The 22,798-nt window shown below is 39.4% G+C and overlaps 1 protein-coding gene across 5 annotated transcripts in view; it reads right to left on the bottom strand.

The window, feature by feature from the left end:
* ndel1b (nudE neurodevelopment protein 1-like 1b) overlaps positions 1 to 22,798 on the bottom strand; it is a 51,685-nt gene that overhangs the window by 20,012 nt on the left and 8,875 nt on the right. For all 5 annotated transcript variants that reach the window (XM_088000495.1, XM_088000499.1, XM_088000498.1 and 2 more), the window contains exons 2-3: positions 21,111 to 21,208; positions 4,800 to 4,953 (exon numbers count right to left, since the gene is read on the bottom strand). In XM_088000495.1, the coding sequence (XP_087856621.1) occupies positions 4,800 to 4,953; positions 21,111 to 21,196 (240 nt within the window). In that variant the 5' untranslated portion in view covers positions 21,197 to 21,208. The remainder of the gene's footprint in view (positions 1 to 4,799; positions 4,954 to 21,110; positions 21,209 to 22,798) is intronic.

Raw genomic sequence — 22,798 nt, 5'->3', positions numbered from 1 at the left:
ATTCTAAATACAAATTCAAATGATCCAATTACTTTATTGCAATGACTTGCCTCTTTTGATCTACTACTGTACACTATTACTCAACGAACAGAAGATTGGGTGGCAGGGTGGGTTAGAGCATAGGGTTTTTCACTTCTAGGTTAGGAATTCATATCCAGCCTGGACTGGAACGTAAAAATATCTGTTCTCATTTCTAGATGCAAGAATTAAAAATTAAAATTATAAAAGGTTGAGACCAACTTCAAAGTGGTACATATTGACAACATACAACAGCTGTCTCAAGCCAAGGCTGTATGGATTGTTGGCAGAAATGTTTTCCCAATGAAGTTGGGGTAACCACTATTCTCTATTAAAGGTGTACTTCATCTTTGACAATAAAATTCAATGGGAGAGAGATAGGATAGTGATAAAATATGGATCAATTTTCCAGTGCTATTGTCTGATTTTAATACCTGGACTTTCATGGACTGAAATGATCTCAGTTAAAAAAAAATGGACTTAATTATTCATTAAATAATTTCAGTGGAGGTTGGTTCTTATTTAATTAAATGAGACTGAAATCAGAAAACAATGTATTTTCATTTTGATTCAATGCTTTTGAAAAAAAAGTTAATATACTGCAGGTAAAAGAGGAAACACCTGCAATTATCTGCTTGAAAGCAAGGACTCCAGGTATTAAGATACACAAATCATGTGTATTTTCGGGAGCAGCTTTTAAGCAGAGCAGAGGAGATGGAATTGTAAGTGGAATCAAGAACATTCACCCTGCTGTTTTAGTAAAGATAAAGCTTAGTGCTAAAGCAAATTGAAGAAAAAGCTGAACAGAGCTCAAAATATATCTGCAATATTCATAGCTGCCATGGATCCAAGACATCCCTAACAAACCATGGTCTTAGATGAAATGAATAACTGTTTTCATTGAGGAAATGACGAGCAATTTCCCAGAGAGAGAGATCTAAGGGATGAGGGACACACGACAAATCAAAGAAAATTAGTACTCAAGTAGGACATAAACAGTTAATGGTAGAATCCTGGGGAGTGTTGTCGAAGAGACCTTAGGGGTACAGGTTCAAAGTTCCTTGAAAATGAAGTCGCTGGTGTAGAGGATGGTGAAGGCAATATTTGGCATGCTTGCCTCCATTGGGGAGTGAATTGAGGTATAGAAGTTGGGATGTCATGTTGTGGCGGTACAGGATGTTTGTGAGGCGATTTTCAGGAATACTGCATTCAGTTCTGGTCTTCCTGCTGTAGGAAAGATATTGTTAAATTTGAAAGCGTTCATAAAAGATTTACAAGCAAGTTGCCGAGATTGGAGGGTTTGAGCTTTGGGATAGGCTGGGGCTTTTTCTCCCTGGAGCAGAGGCTGAGGGGTGACGGGCACGGACAGGGTCAATAGAAAAGATCTTTATCCTAGTAGGGGAGTCCAAAACTAGAAGGGATAGGTTTAAATTGAAGTAACTGGAGGCAACTTTGTCATGCAGAAGGGATGCATATATGGAATGAGCTGCCAGAAGTGGTGGGGAGTACAATTACATCATTTAAAAGGCAGCTGGATTGGTGTATGAATAACGAGGGTTCAGTGCGATATGGGCCAAATGCTGGAAGATGGGATTAGATTAATTTAGGATACCTGGTCAATGCAGACAAGTTGGACTGAAGGGTCTGTTTCCATGTTGTATAACTATGACAATGTTGGTTCCATTGAAAAAGTTAAAAGGGTCTGAAAGCTGCTAAGTCCCTTGGACCTGATATTCTACACCACAATGCAGAAAATAGCAGCTATGGGGATAACTGATGCATTGGTGATCTTTGCAGAAAATTCTAGAGGACTGGAATGGATCCTGGAAAGTAGCAAATGTTGTCCCACTATTTATGACCACAGAGGAAAAAAAAATGGGGAATTACAGATCCATAAAGCTGTACAAGCGCAGCAGGGAACATGCTAAAAGACATTAAAAGCTTTTATAAATGGACAGTTGTATAATAAAGATTTGATTTCATACAGTCAGCAAGGATTTGTGAATGGGAAATTGTTTGACTATCCTGTTGAAATTTGAGGTTGTTGTGAACAGAATTGATAAAAGGGAGTCAGTGGATGCAGTATACTTGGATTTGCATAAGGGTTTAGTGAAGTCCCCATAGAAGTTTGGTTAACAAAATTAAAGCACATGGGACAGGCGGTAATGTAATGTAGTGTTACAGATGAAGGATGGGCTAACAGGTAGAATGCAGTAGAAATAAAAATGGTCATTTTCTCATTTGCAGGCTACGATTAATGCAGCATTACAAGGATCAGTCCCTGGGCCCAGCTTTTCATGATATGCATTTGGTTGGAAAGTGAAGATATACAAAAGGGACCTAGGACCTTGTCAATAACTCACTGAAAGGTGATATGCAGGTGCAGCAGGAAGTTAGGAAAGCTAATGGTAGATTAACCTTTAGAGTACAGAAGCAGCAGAGTCTTGCTTCTATTGTATTGAAATTTGTTAATTACCTGAAGTACTATGTGCAATTATAATTCTCTTATCTTAGGAAGGCTTTTGTAGCCACAGAGAAAGTGCAACAAAGGTTCACCAAACTTATTGGGATGGCAGCTTTAACTTATGGCGAGACTGAGTAAACAGAGTCTGTATTTGCTAAAGTTCAAAGTATGAGAGGTAATCTCATTAAAGCCTACAAAATACTTGAGAGCGAGGGGTAAGATATTTTCACTTGGAGAATTTGAGCCAGGGCCACAATTTCCAATTAAGGGGAAGCCACTTGCGTCCAAGTGGAGAAAAATGTCTTGTTTACTCAGAGTTGAGAACCTTTGGAATTATTGCAGAAATTCCATCATTGAGTATGTTTAAGAGTGGAGATTGACAGATTTCTTAATATTGTGAAGAGAAAGATAACGACAGTCATTATTGTACTAAATCATACCCAAGGCCCCAACTGCTTTTACTGTGTTCTTAAATCAAGAATAACCCAAGGACATATTCTTTTACCTTCCTTTTTATAATGGATACTATCCCTTTTTAAACTTTGTACCTCTTGGTGTCTGCGTCTGCTGGATGTTGTATATTTTTTTCCTTTTTAATGAGTAATAAAATTGATCTTCTTTTCACTCAAGATGATCTTGTAATTGGCTCCTTTATTCAGATAGTGTTGGAGTTTTGAATGACCATTGCAACCAAAGGATTTCTCCACTTACGTGCACATGCCCAACATCCTGAAGCTGTAGTCAGTTTTAGATACATAAGTACGGGTGACATTTCAATTTACTATCAACATTTCCCCCTTCAATTCTGGAAAATCCACTGTAAAATGAGATTCCTCCTCAATAATATTTTGACATTACATTTCAAAATGCAACATAACTATTTGAAGCCACATTTCAAGCTTTTAACAGGAACGAACATCTGTTGCAGAAAACATCTCTTTGGTCTAGTGTTTTCCACTAAAGTAAAAGATATGAAATTGCGTACAAGCATCCAGAAACACACACAGACATGAGCAACTTTTTGTCATGAAAGCCTTTGCACTTGGAGGATATATTCCAAAAGTATATGTACATTTTAGCATTATTCAGCTAGTTATGATTCCCAAAATATTAGAATTTTGACATTTAAGATAAAATATCAGTATATTGACTACAATGCAGGCTGTGTTTGTATCCAAAATTTCATAGGAAAGCTCCCCACACTATTCATGTCAGCTAAGTCCAATTTAGGTAACTGCCTGTCAATGAAGGGACTTAACCACCCCTGTTTCCAGCTGACAAGCAGTTTAAAACAATCCAAAAGCTATAAAACCAGAATCAGGTTATCCAACAGTTTGGACATGAATGGATGGTTAGTAAAAACAAATCACTCGCCTACAGTATGGCAGAAGATGATAGCACAACAGTAATATTATCAGATTAGTACTCTACAGGCCCCAGCTAATGCTCTGGGCTCAGGGGTTCAAATTCCATCAGCTGCTGTCATTTATTATCTGTAATTTCTTTTGACACTTCGAACATTGGGTGAAATGTCAGACGTGGCTTGCAATAGGTTCGGATAGTAATCAGACAATACCACAGAATCATAGTAGCACACTGCAGAAAGAGGCCAGTCAGCCCATTGTGTCTCCATCCACTCCCTTAAGGTGCATTGTGACTTAGTGCCATACCCTTGCACATTATTATTTAACTAGAAACAATGACATCATAAATGGTTAATTGAATGTGCCTCCATCACACTTCCTGGCAGTGCATTCCACTCCCAAAAGCATGCGTGAAAACAGATTTGCACACTGGGTAATACAGAGCATGGAGTGGGAAATGATAGTGGCAAGGAGTGTGATTAAGCAGCATAACTGTGCAAGAACCATAAAGGTAATCAGGGCTCAAATTCAGCACCAATATTCACCACCATAGTTTTAGGTAAACTTTGGTAAAACCATTCAAAGCTAGGAGGTTAATCGGAGGTCAATGAAAGATGAGAGGAAATCTCTCAAAATAAGCCTTTTGATGAAGAGAGAACCAGTACAAATGCTGGTGTCAAAACAATAGTAAACAATAGATACATCTATGCATCATTTACTTGAACAAAAAGTGCCAAGTGCAATGTTTTGTATAACACTAAGGCTGTTGATTTTTATATCATTAAATGATGCATCAGCACTCAAAAGTAGACATGAAAACTATTTATTCACATTTTAGGATTATTCTGTGTGAAATGTCAATTTAATATAACTAACTTTCATGACACTGCATAAAATGTAAAGGGTAACCAATATTGAACTGATGAAAAAAATCAGCTTTACAGTAATCTTACCTTTAATAATTCCAAATCCAGTTTTAGTCTTTGGTTGTCAGATACTAAGTCTCTATTTCTGTGCTCTGCCTGTTCCAACTGTGCTTCCAATTCAGCCTCAAGCTCCCTGCTTCCCTCCTGGAATTCTTCCAGTTCTTCACGTGTTTCCAGAAAGCTAAACAAGAAGTTGAAAGAGATCACAAAATAATTTACTGTTAAAAATGGAAAGACTAAAAAGAATGCACAAAAGTAGCAGACTGGATAAATAAATTTCTGATGGTACCTGCAGAAACCCCCACTCTGGTGCTGATCAAGTCATAAAGCCGTCATTTTAGGTACAATTCCCAGACTCTGTCCAAGTCATGTCAGCAAAGATAAAAGTTTAGCTGTCCCTATGCAGGATGCAGTGCAGCAATTTGACAAGGTTCCTTCAAACTAACATCTATGCTCAGACAGACAAGGGTAACAGACATATGAAAGGACCAACATCTACAAGTTTATCTCCAATTCACATGCCATCCTGACTTGGAACTATATTGTTGTTCCCTCACTGTACATGGGTTGAAACCGTGAAATTCTGAGAGCCGAGTGCACACACCAAAGCTGCAGTTCACCATCATCTCAACGGCAATTGACAGCAACTCCCAAAATATCTTTACAAGTTTTTATTTTCAAAACCTCCTTGCAGATACGGAGTGGAAGATAAATGAGAGGGAATTACAATTTCTAATGCTTATGAAGTACAAATTCACGGGAGTGTTGTTTTGCAGCAAATTCTATGAGTTTAAATTGATTACAGTGAGTTGAGAAGATTTGTAGCTCAGGTTGAGGTTCTGGGTATAGGTTTGCTCACAGAGCTGGAAGGTTCATTTTCAGACATTTTGTCACCATACTAGCTAACATCAGTGAGCCTCCGGATAAAGCACTGGTGGCATGACCCGCTTTCCATTTATGTGTTTAGGTTTCCTTGTGTTGGTGATGTCATTTCCTGTGGTGACATCATTTCTTGTTCTTTTTCTCAGGGAGTGGTAATGGGGATCCAAGTCAATGTTTTTGTTGATAGTTCCGGTTAGAATGCCATGCTCCTAGGACTTCTCATGCATGTCTCTGTTTGGCTCGTCCTAGGATGGATGCGTTGTCCCAGTTGAAGTGGTGTCCTTCCTCATCCGTATGCAAGGATACTAATGAGGGTGGGTCATGTCGTTTTGTGGCTAGTTGATATTGATGTATCCTGGTGGTTAGATTTGTGCCTGTTTATCCAGTGTAGTGTTTGTTACATTGCTTGCAAGGTATTTTGTAAAATGACATTAGTTGTGCTTGTTTTCTGTATGGGGCCTTCAAGTTTATTAGCTGCTGTTTTAGTGTGTTGATGCCAAGAGGCAGTCATTTCTGAGATGTCTTTGACGTAGGGGAGAATGGCTAGGGTTTCTGGAGGTGTTTTGTATGCTTGTTGGGGTCTGTTGCTGAGAAATCGGCAGACTGTGTTCATTGGGTAACCATTCTTTTTGGATACACTGTATAGGTGATTTTCCTCTGCTCTCCGTAGTTACTCTGCTGCAGTGTGTGGTGGCTCATTGAAATAATACTCTGATGCAGCTTCATTTGTGGGTGTTGGGATGATTGCTTCTGTAGTTCAATATTTGCTCAGTATATGTTGTTTTCCTGTAGACGCTGGTTTGAGTTCCCCATTGGCTATTTGCTCTACTGCGACATTTAGGAATGGCAATTTGTTGTTGTTTTCCTCCTCTTTAGTGAATTTTATGCCAGTAATGGTATTATTGATGGTCTTGAAGATTTCCTCTAACTTGTTGCGTTTAGTGATGACAAAGGTGTCATCCACATAGCGGACCCAAAATTTGGGTTGGGCAAAGCTATTTGTCAGAGTCGCTGCACTACTGCCTCTGCTAAGAACCCTGATATCAGAGATCCCATGGATGTTCCGTTGGTTCGTCTGTAGGTTTTGTTGAAGGTGAAGTGGGTGGTAAGGCATAAGTCCCCTTGCTGATGAAGTTGGTGGTGTTTGGTGTATATATCTTTGGCTCTTCTAACAACGTAGTCAGTGTTTCCTTGGCCAGGTTGATGCTGATGGATGTGAACAGGGATGTTACATCAAAAGGACACCAGTATTTCATCTTCTTCCATCTTGGTGTCTTAAATACAAACCTCCCCTTCACACCCCAATAGCCAAAAGAATAGCAGAGCAAAACAGCCACAGAATGCTTAGAGAAATTATTAAATGATGCTCAGACTTCGTAAATACAACTGGGAAATTTCATGTCAAAAAACCTTACTCACTAATGCAACAGACCATGAATGGACAGACACAAAACAACAAGTCATAGACATTAGGCAGCGACAAACACAAAGTGAAAAAACTAGACCTGCAGAAAAAAAAAACTAGACAAACTTACTCAAAACAACACCACAGAAGCATGGATAAAAAAAAAACTTATCCGACTGACCCTTAACAGACACTGAAAAAGCCGTCTGAGTAAGAGGATTAAATTACAACTTTCGGGACGCGGACAAGATGATTTCTTAGCAGCATTAGAAACAACACTAAAAAACAACCAACTCAGAGGAAACCCAGCAAGCCACCAGACAGACAGTCGCAGCAACATTAAGCAGGAAAAAGCAAGGAAATACACTCAATGCACAAGAAAGGAAAGCGCTAGAAAGACAAAAAAAAAAGATAAAAACATTGCTATCCTACGTGCAGGCAAAGGATGCTTGACAGTCATTTCAAATCAAAGAGACTACATTGAGAAAGCAAACACACTAATTGCACATATCAACACTTACCAACAAGTGTCAATAGACCAGACCCCACAACTAGAGAACCGAATCACAGCCCTACTCAAAAAAACTTCAGAAATCTGGAGAAATAAATAAAGGTAGACTTCCAAAAAAAATGCAAGGAGACAGATCCAACACACCAGGCTTCTACGGATTACTCAAAATTCACAAGGATCCCCCCCCACCCCCCTCAGACCCATGGAACACCAACTTACAGATTGGTCAAGGAGCTACACAAAAGACTAAAACACTTAGAAGACTTACACTATTCCATCCACTCCACCCAAGAATTCCTGAAGACCAAAGACACTAAGATAGAAGAGGATGCAATAATGGTCCCCTTTAAAGTAACAGCCCTGTTCACATCCATCAACATCAACCTGGCCAAGGAAGCACTGACTACACTATAAGAACCAAAAGATACATACACCAAACACCACAACTTCATCAGCAAGGACAGGTCCATTAGCTTGACTATACTATGCCTTGCCACCCACTTCACCTTCAACAACAAAACCTACACACAAACCAATGTAACACCCATGGGATCTCCGATATCGGGGTTCTTAGAGGCAGTAATGCAGAGATTCAAACAAACAACTCTGCCAAACACCCAACCCAAACTTTGGGTCCGCTACGTGGATGACACCTTTGTCATCACTAAACAAAACAAATTAGAGGAAACCTTCAAGACCATTAATAATACCATTACTGGCATAAAATTCACTGAAAAGAAGGAAAACAAACTGCCATTCCTCGACGTTGCAGTAAAACAAACAGCCAATGGGGAACTTCAAACCAGCGTCTACAGGAGAACAACACATACTGACCAAATACTGAACTACAGAAGCAATCATCCCAAAACCCACAAATGAAGCTGCATTAGAACATTATTTCAATGAGCCACCACACACTGCAGCATAGCAGAATTACAAAGAGCAGAGGAAAATCACCTATAATGTAGTCAAAAAAAAACAGGTAACCAAAGAACATAGTTCACCGATTTCTCAGCAACAAATCCCAACAAGCAGACAAAACACGTGCAGAAACCCTTGCCACACTCCCCGACATCAAAGGAGTCTTGGAAAAGACTGGCACACTACTCAGACCTTTTGGCATCATTCAGTCCATGAAGCCACCAGCACACTAAAACAGCAGCTAATGAACTTGAAAGACCCCATACAGAAAACAAGCACAACTAATGTCATTTATAAAATACCATGGAAGAACTGTAATAAACACTACAATGGACAAACGGACACAAAACTAGCCACCAGGATGCATGAACATCAACTAGCCACAAAAAGTCATGAACCAGTCTCACTAGTGTCCTTAGATATAAACGGAAGGACACCACTTTGACCGGGACAACACATCCATTCTAGGACAAGCCAAACAGACAAGCACGAGAATTCCCAGAAGCATAGCATTCCAACTGGAACTCTTATCTATAAACACATTGACTTGGATCCCATTTTACCACTATTTGAGACAAAGAACAGGAAATGACATCACCAAAGGCTTGCAGATAGAGGTACCTAAACCATGTACATAAACCATGTCATGTCAGGTGCAAGAAATGACATGGAGATCTTACAGCTATACATAGTCCTGGTCAGACAACATCGCATATATGGTGAACTGGGCAAGGTTGGTGATGCTCAATAAATGTCTCTGTACAAATTGAAGTAATCTTTGGAAGCTGCCTTTTCTACTTAGACCATTGCAAAACGATGGAAAGACTGAAAAAAGCCTGCAAGATTTGCACAACAAAAGAATAACTAGACCCCTAGAAGTGAAATTAGAAAAAGTTTCTTCGCAAAAAGTGGTCAAGATTTGGAACAATCTTCCTCAAGCAGCAACTTAGGCTAAATAAATTGCTAATTTTAAAATGAAGATTGATAGTTTATGGTTAGTGAGCATAATGAGGGACATGGGACAAAGGCAAGTATATGTTGTCAGAGTGCACCTAATGGTGCATCAGGCTTGAACATTTAGATGGCCAGTCCTGTTCTTTTGTTTCTATATTCCCAAAATTACTGTAGTTACAAATCATTGAACCAAAGATGATTTTCTGATCCTCTAGCTAGCTTATTCCACACCAGAGCTACAGCTTAATTTATACTTAGTTCTCATGATCCTGAAAGCCAACATGGACTCTTAATTACATTATTTCCATCTTCTCCATTGTAAACATATCAAATGTCAGTGTAGTCTAACAGTGCAGATAGCACGAAGAAGGTAGCTGAAATATCAGTTAAGTGACCCAGAAGCAATATTTAACATACGATGAATGGCTGAGGATCCTGGGATTACATTCATTAGAGCTTAGAAGATTGAGGGGAGATCTAATAGAAACTTAAAGATAATGTATGGCTTATAAAAAGAGTGGACGCTGGGAGGGATACTAGGACTCTTGGACACAGCCTTACAATTAGAGGGGGTCAGTTTAGAACAGAAATGAGGAGACATTTCTTCAGCCAGAGCGAGTGGTGGGCCTGTGGAATTACCATGGAGCACAGTGGAGGCCGGGACATTAAATACCTTCAAGGCAGAGATTGATAAATTCTTAATCTCGCAAGAAATGAAGGGATATGGGGAGAGTGCGAGTAAGTGGCTTTGAAATACCATCAGCCATGATTGAATGACGGAGTGGACTTGATGGGCCAAATGGCCTTACTTCCACTCCTATGTTTTATGGTCTTATATCCTGAAACAGAGGTTTAGAGTCATGCAACAGAGCTTTCTGGTAATTCCTAGTAATCCAATACCACCTGGTTTTACAACAGGAATTGAGAACAGTGCAAGCCAGTCACATAAGTTAATTTCCTGGAATCTGTACAGTATGGGAACTGGCCCTCTGAAGACCCATTTCCCTACCCTATTACTCTACATTTACCCCTGACTAATGCACCTAACCTACACATCCCTGAACACTACAGCCAATTTAGCATGGCCAATTCACCTAACCTGCACATCTTTGGACAGTGGGAAGAAACTGCAGCACCTGGAGGAAACCCATGCAGACACCGGGGGAATGTGCAAACTCCACACAGACAGTTGCCAGAGGCTGGAATCGAACCAGAGTCCCTGGTGCTGTGAGGCAGCAGTGCTAATGAACCACTGTGCCGCCCAAACCTGTCAGATTAAAGCAGAGGTAGCTTTTGCCCTAGCTTTCACCTTTCTACCATAGCTTCAGATTACTTTGGTATACACTGAATCATCCTTCCCATCTTCAAACATCTGACAAGCATTCACCATCCATACTATTACAGCTTTTAATACAAGAAAGGCAATACACCAATTGTCTCAAAAGAGTGGTGGTGGTGGTAGCGGGGTGAACTCAGTATCCTGGCAATGAATGGTTCAAAAGCCTTCAGCTACTTATTGATGAACACCGACATGTTATATCCTCTTGATGACACAATCAAGAAACTGATTGGAAAACATTACACATCAGGGAAAAAAATAGCATCTACCTATGAATGGCACACCTATCCAGTAGAATCCCAATGACATACTCAAAAAATTAATTCTGACCAGTACTCTTCATTGACACTCTAATGTCCATCCTATGTATATACTGAGAGAAAAATAGTGACTACTCAAATGTAACAAAAAAAATGCAAACTAGGTTCAAAACTGTAATAACACAAGTTTGCATTTATACATTTTAACATAAAATATCCCAAAGCACTTAACTAGAGCAATACAAATGAATATCATTTTGACAGTAAGCTACAGGAGTTACCAGAACAGATGACACAAGGCTTGGTCAAAGCCATTTAAGTAACTAAACAGGGTAGAATGAACAACTAACTATGGCAGAAAGATTTAAAGGAGGGAACACTGAAGGTCAGAACCAAAGATTGGCTGCTATATCTGTGGCAATTACAAGCCAGGATGTGAGAGATCAGAACTGGGTATGTGGTGGTTGGGACGACAAGGACGAGGACAAAGAGAAGGAAGAGGGAGGGAGGAGACAAAGCGAGGAAAGGGGACAGAGATCAAAGCACAGTTGACAATCTTGATATTATGTCTATGAAGAGTGAAAGATGTAAGGCTAGGGAATGATCAAAATAGTTTAATCGAGAGGTATCAATGACACGAATGAAGGTTTTAGCAGTCGAGCTGAGGCATTGAAGCAGACAGTCTTGGCAAAGTGGAAGTGGGGTCAAAGGACATCTAGATGCCAAAGAGCATCAAGGTTTTGCATAGACTTTGTTCACTTCAGATAATTGCCAGTGACAAAAGCAGCAACCAAGGCATGATTTTGTTGTAGTTTTCCTAATATTCACGAGAAAATTTCTGTTCTTTCAAACTTTAGACAGTGTGACAAATCACAGGTAGTAAATAGCAGCCACTGAAATGTGATATCCTAGGCTATCCTCATTGTTGTATTAACATTTGGCAGACTCATATTTACAAGTAAACAAATTAAAATTAAATATTATAATTTCCTCTCTCAATACTACATACTTTACACTGGAGTAAACCATTAGCTTTTAAAACCTCCTTGCAAAAGCTGCAATCAAAATAGACATCCAATAATTATTCTGTAATGTTCTACATGTTAAACCAGGAATTCAGAACCACATTTTTTATTGTGGGCTACACAGTTATACTCCGAGCACAGTTTGAGATTTGCAGCAGACAACAGCTCATTGTATACAGTAGAAATGGGGAAAAAAGCTCTTGCATCACTAGCACCAAAATGAATTGCACTGCATTAGCTAGAGGACAGTTAAACAAAATGTTAACAGATGACTGTACAAATTATGTCTATCACATAGCTCATGTGGCTGTATTAAATCTAAAGTCACAAGAATACATCCCGCTCAGTGACTTGGACAAAATAAATAGGAAACAAATAAATTTGACACATGCAAATTTAGAAATTTCAGTAAAATAATTAAAAGTGAACAGTAAAGAGACAGAAAACTAAGGAAAGCATCACTACAGTAAGGAAGGGGGAAGCATCCCTGAAGGAACTTCAAATCAGGCAGAGTTTAGAATTAATAATAATAATAAAAAAGAGGGTGATTACCTTGTTAGGATTGTACTACATGCCTCCCAAAGAGGAAGAAATAGGGATATAAGGCACTTCAACTTGACTGACATTAGCTGGAATCATCCTATTCTGAAAGGATTAGACAATGTGGAATTTTTGAAATGCATTCTGGAGAGCTTTTTGTGCTGGTACTTAGATAGTCAGACTAGCGACGGGCAGAGGGCTCAACCTAATCCTAGGTAATGAAGCTAGTCAGGTGGCTGAAGTTTCAGTGGGCAAGCATTTTGGGGATAGTAACTATTAATTCTAAGTTACAAAGTAGTTATAGAAAGGAGTAAGAATAGTGCAGATGTGAAGTATCTTAATTGGGGACAGCCAATTTCAATATCATTAGACAGGATCTAGAAAACAGACTGGGAGCAGGTACGTGGTAAGTCAACATTTGGAAAAAGGGAGTCTTTTAAAGATAGCATAGTTATAGTTCAGGGCTGGCGTGCTCCTCTGAGAGAAGGATAAGGGCAGCAAGTCCAGGAATGCTGGATGTCTAGAGTTAGAGAGGTTGATTAAAAAAAAGAGGAAGCATAAGTCAGGTACAGTGCATTAAAAATAGAGGAGACCCTTCAAAAGTATAGAATGCCAAAGGTTGCTTGAAAAGGAAATTGGAAGGGAAAAAAGAGGGGGCACAAAATACCTTTGGCAGATGGAATGAAGAAAAAAAAACTCAAGGTGTTTTAGAAGTACATTAAGACTAAGAGGATTACCAGGGAAATAGTGGGACCTATTAGAGAAGAAAAGGCAATTGTGCCTGCGCCAGTGAACATGGGTGAGGTCTTAAATGAACACTTATCTGTATTCACAAAGAAGAAAATAAGTTGTCGTTGAGGATTTCAGTTGGGATGATGAGGTTCTTGAGCATGTTAAGATTAATAAGAAGGAGATATTAGATGTTTTAGTAGGCAACCAGTGCATAAATCCCCAGTGCCTGATGAAATATATTCCACACTGCTATGGGAGCAAGTTGCTGGAGGCTAGGTGGATATATTTACTATTGCACTGGCCACAAATGAAGTGCCAGATGACTGGAGGATTGCTAATGTGGTTCATTTGTTCAAGGAGGGCAGCAGGATAAGGCAGGTAATTAAAAGACCAGTTAGTCTGACATCAATGATGGGAAATGGTTGGCAATATTTCTGAAGGATAGGATTAACCAATACTTGGAAAGGGAAGGATTTTTCATGGACAGCACAAATCTGTTAGAGGGAGACCCTGTCCGACTAATTAAACTAAGTTTTTTTTGAAAAGGTGACTAACTATGTTGAAGATTGCAGTTCATGGGGTTTACATGGACTTCACATGGACTTCAGTAATGCCTTTGACAAGGTTCCACATAGTCAGCTGGTCCAAAAGGTAAGAACCCATGGGATTCCAGGTAACTTGGCAAACCAGATCTAAATGCCCTGCAAATAAGAAGATTGAGGGGACGGTGGATGGTTGTTTTTTTGTAAATGGAAGTCTGTGACTAGCAGGGTACCACAGGCATTGGGTGCTGGGACCCTTGCTTTCTGTTGTGTATTAACAATTTGGATGTGAATGTAGAAGGTATAATTAGTTAAGTTTGTAGATGACAAAAATTGGTGGTGTTGACAATGAGGAGGATGGTCTCAGGCTACAGTCTGATATTGATCAGCTAGTAAGTTTGACATGGCAATGGCAGATGGAATTTAATCCTAATAAGAAAAAAATTAAGGGGATGCATTTTGGGTGGTCTAACAAGGGAAGGATAATCAAAATGTGGTATACACGATGCGTGGCTTCATTACCAGAGGCATAGTATATAGGAGCAAGGAAGTGTTATTATAACTTTATAAAAGATTCTTAGTCCACAGAAGGAATACCATGCATGGAGGAGATTCATCAGGATATTGTCTGGGATGAATGTTTCCATCATGAGGACAGATTGGATAGGCTGGGTTTATTTACCTTGGTGCAGAGAAGGCTGCGAGGCAGGGGGGCTCTTATCAAGTGCAGCAACTTTATATTTCAGCAGTCCTAGCTTCAGATTTTAGACATTAGCTGGGTCTCACACAACATAACATTAGCTTGACATCAATTCTGATGCTAGTGAGAAGATGGCCTAACTGCACTTTTTTTTTTAAGGTGGGGGTGAGGGGGGTCAACAAAAACTGTGCAGTGTCGAAGATGGGAGGCAAAGCTAAACAAACAAGAATAAATTAACTATACATGGCAGAAACAGAGCTTCTGGCACTAATCTAAAAATACACTCTGAATCAAGTCACATTAATTTCTGTATCAGTTTTGTCAGCAGAAAGGCCAACAGAATTTTGAACATTTTTCCCCTCAATGCACTTTACTTCAATACTGACAAAATATAGTACTTCCATGTGATGTGCAGCCAAACAAAATCTGATATCACTTCTATTCAAACTGCATGATTTGATCACAATAATCCACACACTAGCAGACAAATAAAAATCTTTCCAAAAATAGAATCAAAAATTAATTCCACCAGTAAATATTATGCTGAACACTGTAGCTTGGTGTCTAGTTGACAGATAAAATAAACACTAACAGAGACCATATTAGACCAACAGTTCAAATCAAGTATTGCATACGGTTCTGGTCACCACATTATAGGAAGGATGTGGAAGCTTTGGAGAGAGTTTAGAGGGGATTTACTAGGATGTTGCCTGGAATGGGAAGAAGGTTATTTTTGCATTATCTTGTAGACATACTCAAAACATGTCAACCTATAAAACTCTTTGTTTTTTGAATTGCTAGTTTTTCAATGTAACAGAATCCACTTAACTGCAAACTCAAGATGACATACAAATTACATTAAATTGGGAATTTCTTAAAAGTGGGAAACAGCAAAAAAGTTAAAGCAGCTCTGGTGTACAGAAACCTTTGTTTAAATTTCATAGTATGATACTCAATATTACATAACGTTTTACTTTCCCCTTTCATCCCAAAATTGCTATCAAATCAGATGAACAACAACAAATTGGATTTCAGACACCAAGTAATCAAATTGAAAAATAGAACATTACAGTGCAGTACAGGCCCATCGGCTCTCGATGTTGCACTGAACTGTGGAATCAATCTGAAGCCCATCTAACCTACACTATTCCATTCTTGTCCATATGCCTATCCAATGACCATTTAAATCCCCTTAAAGTTGGCGAGTCTACTACTGTTGCAGGCTATGCATTCCATGTCCCTACTACCCACTGAGTAAAGAAACTACCTCTGACATCTGTCGTATATCTATCACCCCTCAATTTAAAGCTATGTCCCCTCTTGCTAGCCATTATTACCCGAGGGAAAAAGCTCTCACTGTGCACCCTAACCCTCTGATTATCTTAGTGTCTCAATTAAGTCGTCTCTCAACCTTCTCTCTAACGAAAAACAGCCTCAAGTCCCTCAGCCTTCCCTCATAAGACCTTCTCTCCATACCAGGCAACATCCTAGGAAATCTCCTCTGAACCCTTTCCAAAGCTTCCACATCCTTCCTATAATGTGGTGACGAGAACTGTACACAATACTCCAAATGTGGCCGCAGAGTTTTGTACAGCTGCATCATGATCTCATGGTTCTGAAACTCAATCCCTCTACTAGTAAAAGCTAACACTGTACACCTTAACAACCCTATCAACCTTGGGTGGCAACATTCAGGAATCTGTGTAAATGGACACCAAAGAGCTCTCTGCTCATCTACACAAGAATCTTACCATTAACCAAGTATTCAGCATTCCTGTTACTCCGTCCAAAGTGAATCACCTCACACTTATCCACATTAAACTCCATTTGCCACCTCTCAGTCCAGCTCTGCAGTTTATCTACGTCGCTGTGTAAACTACAACATCCTTTGTCACTATCCACAATTCTACCAACCTTAGTGTCATCCATAAATTTACTAACCCATCCTTCTATGCCCTCATCTAGGTCATTTATATAAATGACCAACAGTGGACTCAAAACAGGTGCTTGCAGTACTCCACTAGTAACTGAACTGCAGGATGAATAATGTTCATCAACCACCACTGTCTTCTTTCAGCTAGCCAATTTCTGATCCCAACCATTAAATCACCCTCAATCCCATGCCTCTGTATTTTAGGCAATAGGCTATCGGCTATCATGGAGAACTTTATCAAACACCTTACTGGAATCTATATACTCAACCGCTTTACCCTCATCCACCTGTTTGGTCACCTTCTCAAAGAATTCAATAAAGGTTTGAGAGACACAACCTACGCTTCACAAAACAGTGTTAACTATCCCTAATCAACTTATTCATCTCTTATAACCCTTTCCAACACTTTACCCACAATCGAAGTAAGGTGTTCACATCTAATAATTTCCAGGGTTGTCTCTACTCTTTGAGTAAGGGAGCAACATTTGCTATCCTCTAGTCTTCGAGGCTATTCCTGTAGACAATGACAACATAAAAGATCAAAGCCAAAGGCTTAGCAATCTCCTTCCTGATTTCCCAGAGAATCCTAGGATAAATCCCATCCGACCCAGGGGACTTCTACTTTTACACTTTCCAGAATTAACACCTCCTCCTATGCACTTCAATCCCATCTCGTCTAGTAGCCTGTACCTCAGTATTCTCTTCGACCACATTGATGAAAATATTCATTTCGCGCTTCCCCCATCTCCTGACTCCACGCACCAATAAATTCCCACTACTATGCTTGATTGGCCCTAATCTCACTCTAGTCATTCTTTTATTCCTGATGTAGCTGTAGAAAGCCTTAGAGTTTCCCTTGATCCTATCTGCCAATGACTTCAGGTCACCTACTTGCTCTACTTAGCGCTCTCTTTAGGTCTTTCCTGACTAACTTGTAACTCTCAAGTACCCTAACTGAGCCATCACATCTCATCCTAACATAAACCTCCTTCTTCCTCTTGACAAGGGATTAAACTTTCTTTGTAAACTATAGCTTTCACGCTCAACAACTTCTTCCCTGCCTGCCTGGTACATACTATTCAAGGACCTGCAGTAGCTGGTCCTTGAATAAGCTCCACATTTCAATTGTGCCCATCCCTTGCAGTTTCCTTCCCCATCCAATGCATCCTAAATCTTACCTAATCACATCATAATTGCCTCTCCCCCAGCTATAAATCTTACCCTGGAGTATACACCTTGCTTTTTCCATCACTAAAGTAAACATAATCGAATTGTAATCACAATCAGCAAAGTGCTCACCTACCCCCAAATCTAACACCTGGCTGGATTCATTACCGAGTACCAAATTTAATGTAGCCTCACTCCTGTTGGTCTGTCTACCTACTGTGTCAGGAAACCCTCCTGCACACATTGCACAAAAACTGACCCATCTAAAAGTACTTGAACTATAGTATTCCCAGTCAATATTTGGAAAGTTAAAGACCCCCCATAACAACTACCCTGTCACTCTCACTCCTATCAAGGATCACATTCCTCTACATCTCTAGAACTATTTGAAAGCCTATAGCAACCTCCCAACAAGGTAACCTCTCCTTTGCGGTTTCAAATCTCAGCCCATACTACCTCAGTAGAGGAGTCCCCAAACATTCTTTCTGCAAACGGAATACTGTCCTTGACTAAGTGCGACACCATCCCCTCTTACCATTTTCTCTGTTCTTATTGAAATATCTAAATCCTGGAACCTGCAATAACCATTCTTGTCTCTGTACTACCCATACCTCTGAAATGGCCACAACATTAAAATCCCAGGTACCAATCCATGCTGCATGTTCATATACCTTATTCCAGATGATCCTGGCATTGAAGTAAACACACTTCAAACCAACCTTCTTACAAACTTGAAATCTTACTTCTGACCATTATTCTCATCCTCCCAAATACTCAAACTACAATTTCGGTTCCCATCCCCCTGCTGAATTAGTTTAAACCCACCTGAAGAGCATTAGCCAATTTCCACCCCAGGATATTGGTACCCCTCTGGCTCAGGTGAAGACCAACCTGTTTGTAGAGGTCCCACCTAACCCAGAAAGAGCCCTAATTATCCAGGAACCCAAAACCCTCCCTCCTACATCATCCCTGTAGCCATGTCTTCAACCCTTCTCTCTCTGTTCTTTGCTTTCCTAGCATGTGGCATGGGGAACAAACCAGAGATAACAACTGTTTATTCTAGCTCTAAGCTTCCACCATAGCTCCCTGAATTGCTGCTTTATATCCCCATTTCTCTTCCTACCCATGTCATTGGTGTCTATGAGGACCAGGACATGGGGCTGCTCCCCCTCCCCCACAAGGATCCCAAAAAACATGATCAAAGACATCATGAACCCTACCACCTGGGAGGTCACACCAAACAGGAGGTCCTGTGGGAAGTGAGAGAGACTCACATCTGTCCCTCTAACTATGGAGTCCCCAATGACTAATGCTCTGTTCCTCTTCCCCCTTCCCTTCTGAGCAAAGGGATAGACTGTGCCAGAGACCTGTGCGCCGCTGCTTATCCAAAACAGTATACTTGTTGTTGAGGGGAACAGCCACAGGGAATCCCTGCATTGTCTGCCGGCTCCCTTTCCGTCCCCTGACAATAACCCATCTACCACACTCTTTTACCCGAGGTGTGACTACTTCCCTGCAACTCCTCTCAATAACCCCCTCCACCTCCCAAAAGATCCAAAGTTCATCCAGCTCCAGTTCCCTAACACTGTTTGAGGAGCTGGAGCTGGGTGCACATCCCACAGATGCAGTCAACAGGAACACTACTGGTGATCCTTATCTCCCACATTCTGCAGAAGGAACATTCAACTGCCTTGACCTCCATTTCCACTATTCTAAACTCCCAACGAGACTACTGAAAATCTTTAAAAAATGAAACCAATCATCATACCAATTGGCGCACGGAACCTTTAAGAAATGAAAATCTCAGGCTCAATGACTATTTTGATTTAAGTGAGACTTCTAATCACCACACCAACAGGAATTTCAGTAACAACTTTCCACAATTATACACTTTGGAAGCAAACAGAATTACAATTAAGTGATTTACCACTGAATAAGCATGACCATATAACTGACAAATGGCTTTGAAAAACAGCTAAGGATAGGCTGCTCCATCAAGTCAATTGAGTATGCTAAATTTCTTTATTTATCATCAACCTTTATAGTTTTTCAAATTAGTCATTAGCAATCATGATTCAATCATCTTTTCAGTGAAAATCAAAGCAATTATATTTGCTCCCTAGAGTTTTAAAATCACAAGACAGAACAAACTCCGTGATGCAGTTCCAGTAAGCAGTGTGAAGTATTCACAAGACCCATTCAAGCTTGCAAGAGAAACAAATGCCTGTACTTCAGGTATAGCATTGAATTTGCTATATTCACATTTTAATATGCTCAAGACACTGTCAAAATCATTCCTCCACGTAACCAAACTCAGACAAAGCACATTATGAAGGCAACAATGAGTGTTTTCACCCCTATTTAAACTCCGCATATATAATAACCAGAGGCCTGGATTGAATTTGTAGGCAACACATCAAATGTGTAAACCATAGACTAAACTTTACCTTTCATCTTTGATATGTCATTGCTTGTGACACACCTACTAGTATAACTTGCTAGTAGATGACCATGCACCACCAATGTAAAGACAAGACTGAACTTTAATCTTTAGCAGTTAATTCTGTCTACTTACTTCACAAGATTCCTAAATCTCAAAAGACTTCAATTAAACTCGATAGCGATTTCAACATAGATGCTACAATTAAATACCTTTGTTGACATTTTCCTGTGACAATATTGACAGAAAAAGATGCCTGCTCTTTATTTCAGTGGATGACTCTCAGGCTGCCAAAGGGTCTCCCAGCTCTCTTTCCTCTAGTTTTCACTTCCAGATCAAAACAGGTCATCCCTTATGTCAGCCAACTAGATTTCAACTATCTCCACATTTGCTGTTTTGTACCTTCTCAACAAGCTGCACAGTTGAGGCTCAAAGCTAATGTTTTTACAAATAGAATGGTTTGGCAATTATGATCGAACAATGGATGACTTTAGACTGGGCGATTAGAAACCTATCAATTACATTACATATTGTTATTTCCTTTCCCTTACTCAGATGTAGACACTGTTGGAATATCATAGGCTTGATCCAAATATATGAATACAAACATGCATGAGCATATGTGCACACATGAAGGTATACAAAATACTTCAGACTGACAAGACAGTCATGTACACATCTGAATAGACCTTTACATGCAAATAAGCACATTCACAGATAAGGGTGTGAAAACATGTTGAATCAAGAAAGTAACATCAACTGTTAATGGTGAGCGATGAAGTGTACAACATGATGAGGGTTCAATTATTTTCAAACCACAAATGAATATCACCAGAAAAGCACAAACAAGATCCATTACAAATTGATTATTGCACACTTGGAAAGAAACAAGCCAGCTAAGCAGCACCATTTCCCTGGCCTGTACAGTGCAACAGTTATGGCAGGTATATATTTAGATAAAATCTAATGCTTGAAACTCTTACCAACCTTTTTTTATATTTCAAAGCCAGCTCTTTCCAATACACAACTTTTTCTTCTGCAGTTGCTGGTTCTGGGCTATCCTCACTATCCATGACGAAATGGACCTAAACAAAAGTGCAAAAAGGCATCACTATTAATAGCAGTTCATAGCAGTTTCTAGTGCAATTAAAGATACAACTGCATACAAACGGTGCAGTGGATGGAAAAACTGATAGTCAAGATTTTGATCTCAAATTTGGAAGTAAACTCCATGAGCCATTTATTTAAAACCAAATACATAAGGTCATTACATTCACTCTTTGCCTTTAGTAGAGTAATGTCATATCCACCTTTACTGGACTGAAACTTGGCACTTAACATACTTCACAGGCTTCAAATTTGGCAACAAAATTCAACTACCTTCTAAAATATTAAGATGACACTCTAATGCACAATTTGAACTCATGTCCTTCCAGGTCATCTACTTTGCTATTTCACTGATTTCCATGCATGAAAACATTTAAGATTCTCTACTTATTCTTCATAAGAGTACCACCTATAAATCTGCCTGGCCCTCATCCACATACTCACTTCCACCAGGAGTTGCTAGATAATGGTCAGACTCAAAAAATTTACTTGAATAATTTTCACCCTTAAATCAAGAGGCACGTTGACCAACTGTAGCTCTTTACCATGGTCCTGACCACAATTAATCTAACTCCTCTTAGATGATGGAGCAAACCTGAATTTGGCAAACTGGCAAACCTATACACTGGATAAGCTCTCAGAACTGTCACAGTAAACGTTTCTGATATCATATTAACCTTATATTACAATCAAAAAATAGTTTTTCTAAACAGTGAAGAGCACCAAATATTCCCCTTCAAATCCCTCTGCCAAAGTCCAAACCTAAAACCAAGACTCAACATGACATTGCTTAAAAAAAAATCTGCAGAATCAAAACAAAGAGCACTCCTTCCATATTCAAAAATTGAACTTAAATAGCCACTTCCTCACCCAATGCACATTACCAGGATTGCCAGGTATGGAAGATTGAGTTATGAAGAAAATGTCGTATAACTAGAACATTTATAAGACATTTGGATAAGTACATGAACAGGAAAGGTTGTGGGATATGGGCCAGGAGTATGCGCGTGGGACTAGTTTAGTTCGGGATTATGGTTGGTGTGGACTGGTTGGAATGAAGAGTCTGGTTCTGTGCTGTATGACTCTAAGATTGAACCCTCAAATTGGATCAGGTTATCTTGGAAGAAAGAACATTGCCTGAATCCAGCACTTTTTTGAAAAATTACACAAGATAATTCAGAGACTTTGAAGTATTGTACTAACAATTAATTGGGTTCAAATCAACAGCATTTTGGAACACCATTTATGCAGAAACACCACTGCAACTAAATGTCCTGAAAATAAGAAAAATAAGTTAACCAATACCTAATATTGAATCTGCAAGTTTTTAAAATAAAGCAAAGACAAACTGTTGTATATGCTATATTTAGATGCAAAACAAAATGAAAGTTCAAGTTAATACACAACATGAAATTGGAATAGCTCAGAGTCAAAATATAAAAACATGTCTGCTTGTTCAAAAGTTACAAAAAATCAATCAAGTCACAGTTTGATTACCAATATCAATATAAAACTGAGTTTAGTATCTTATATAAAGAGGGTCCTTTTGCACAGAAGGATAAGATAAA

Source organism: Chiloscyllium plagiosum, unplaced genomic scaffold (genome assembly GCF_037043375.1).
Source record: "Chiloscyllium plagiosum isolate Xiang-an unplaced genomic scaffold, Cpla_swu_hap1 HiC_scaffold_25, whole genome shotgun sequence".
In the NCBI taxonomy this organism is placed as follows: Eukaryota; Metazoa; Chordata; class Chondrichthyes; order Orectolobiformes; family Hemiscylliidae; genus Chiloscyllium; species Chiloscyllium plagiosum.
The sequence above is the reverse complement of the archived record's forward strand: the minus strand, read 5'-3'. Positions and strand labels throughout refer to the sequence as shown.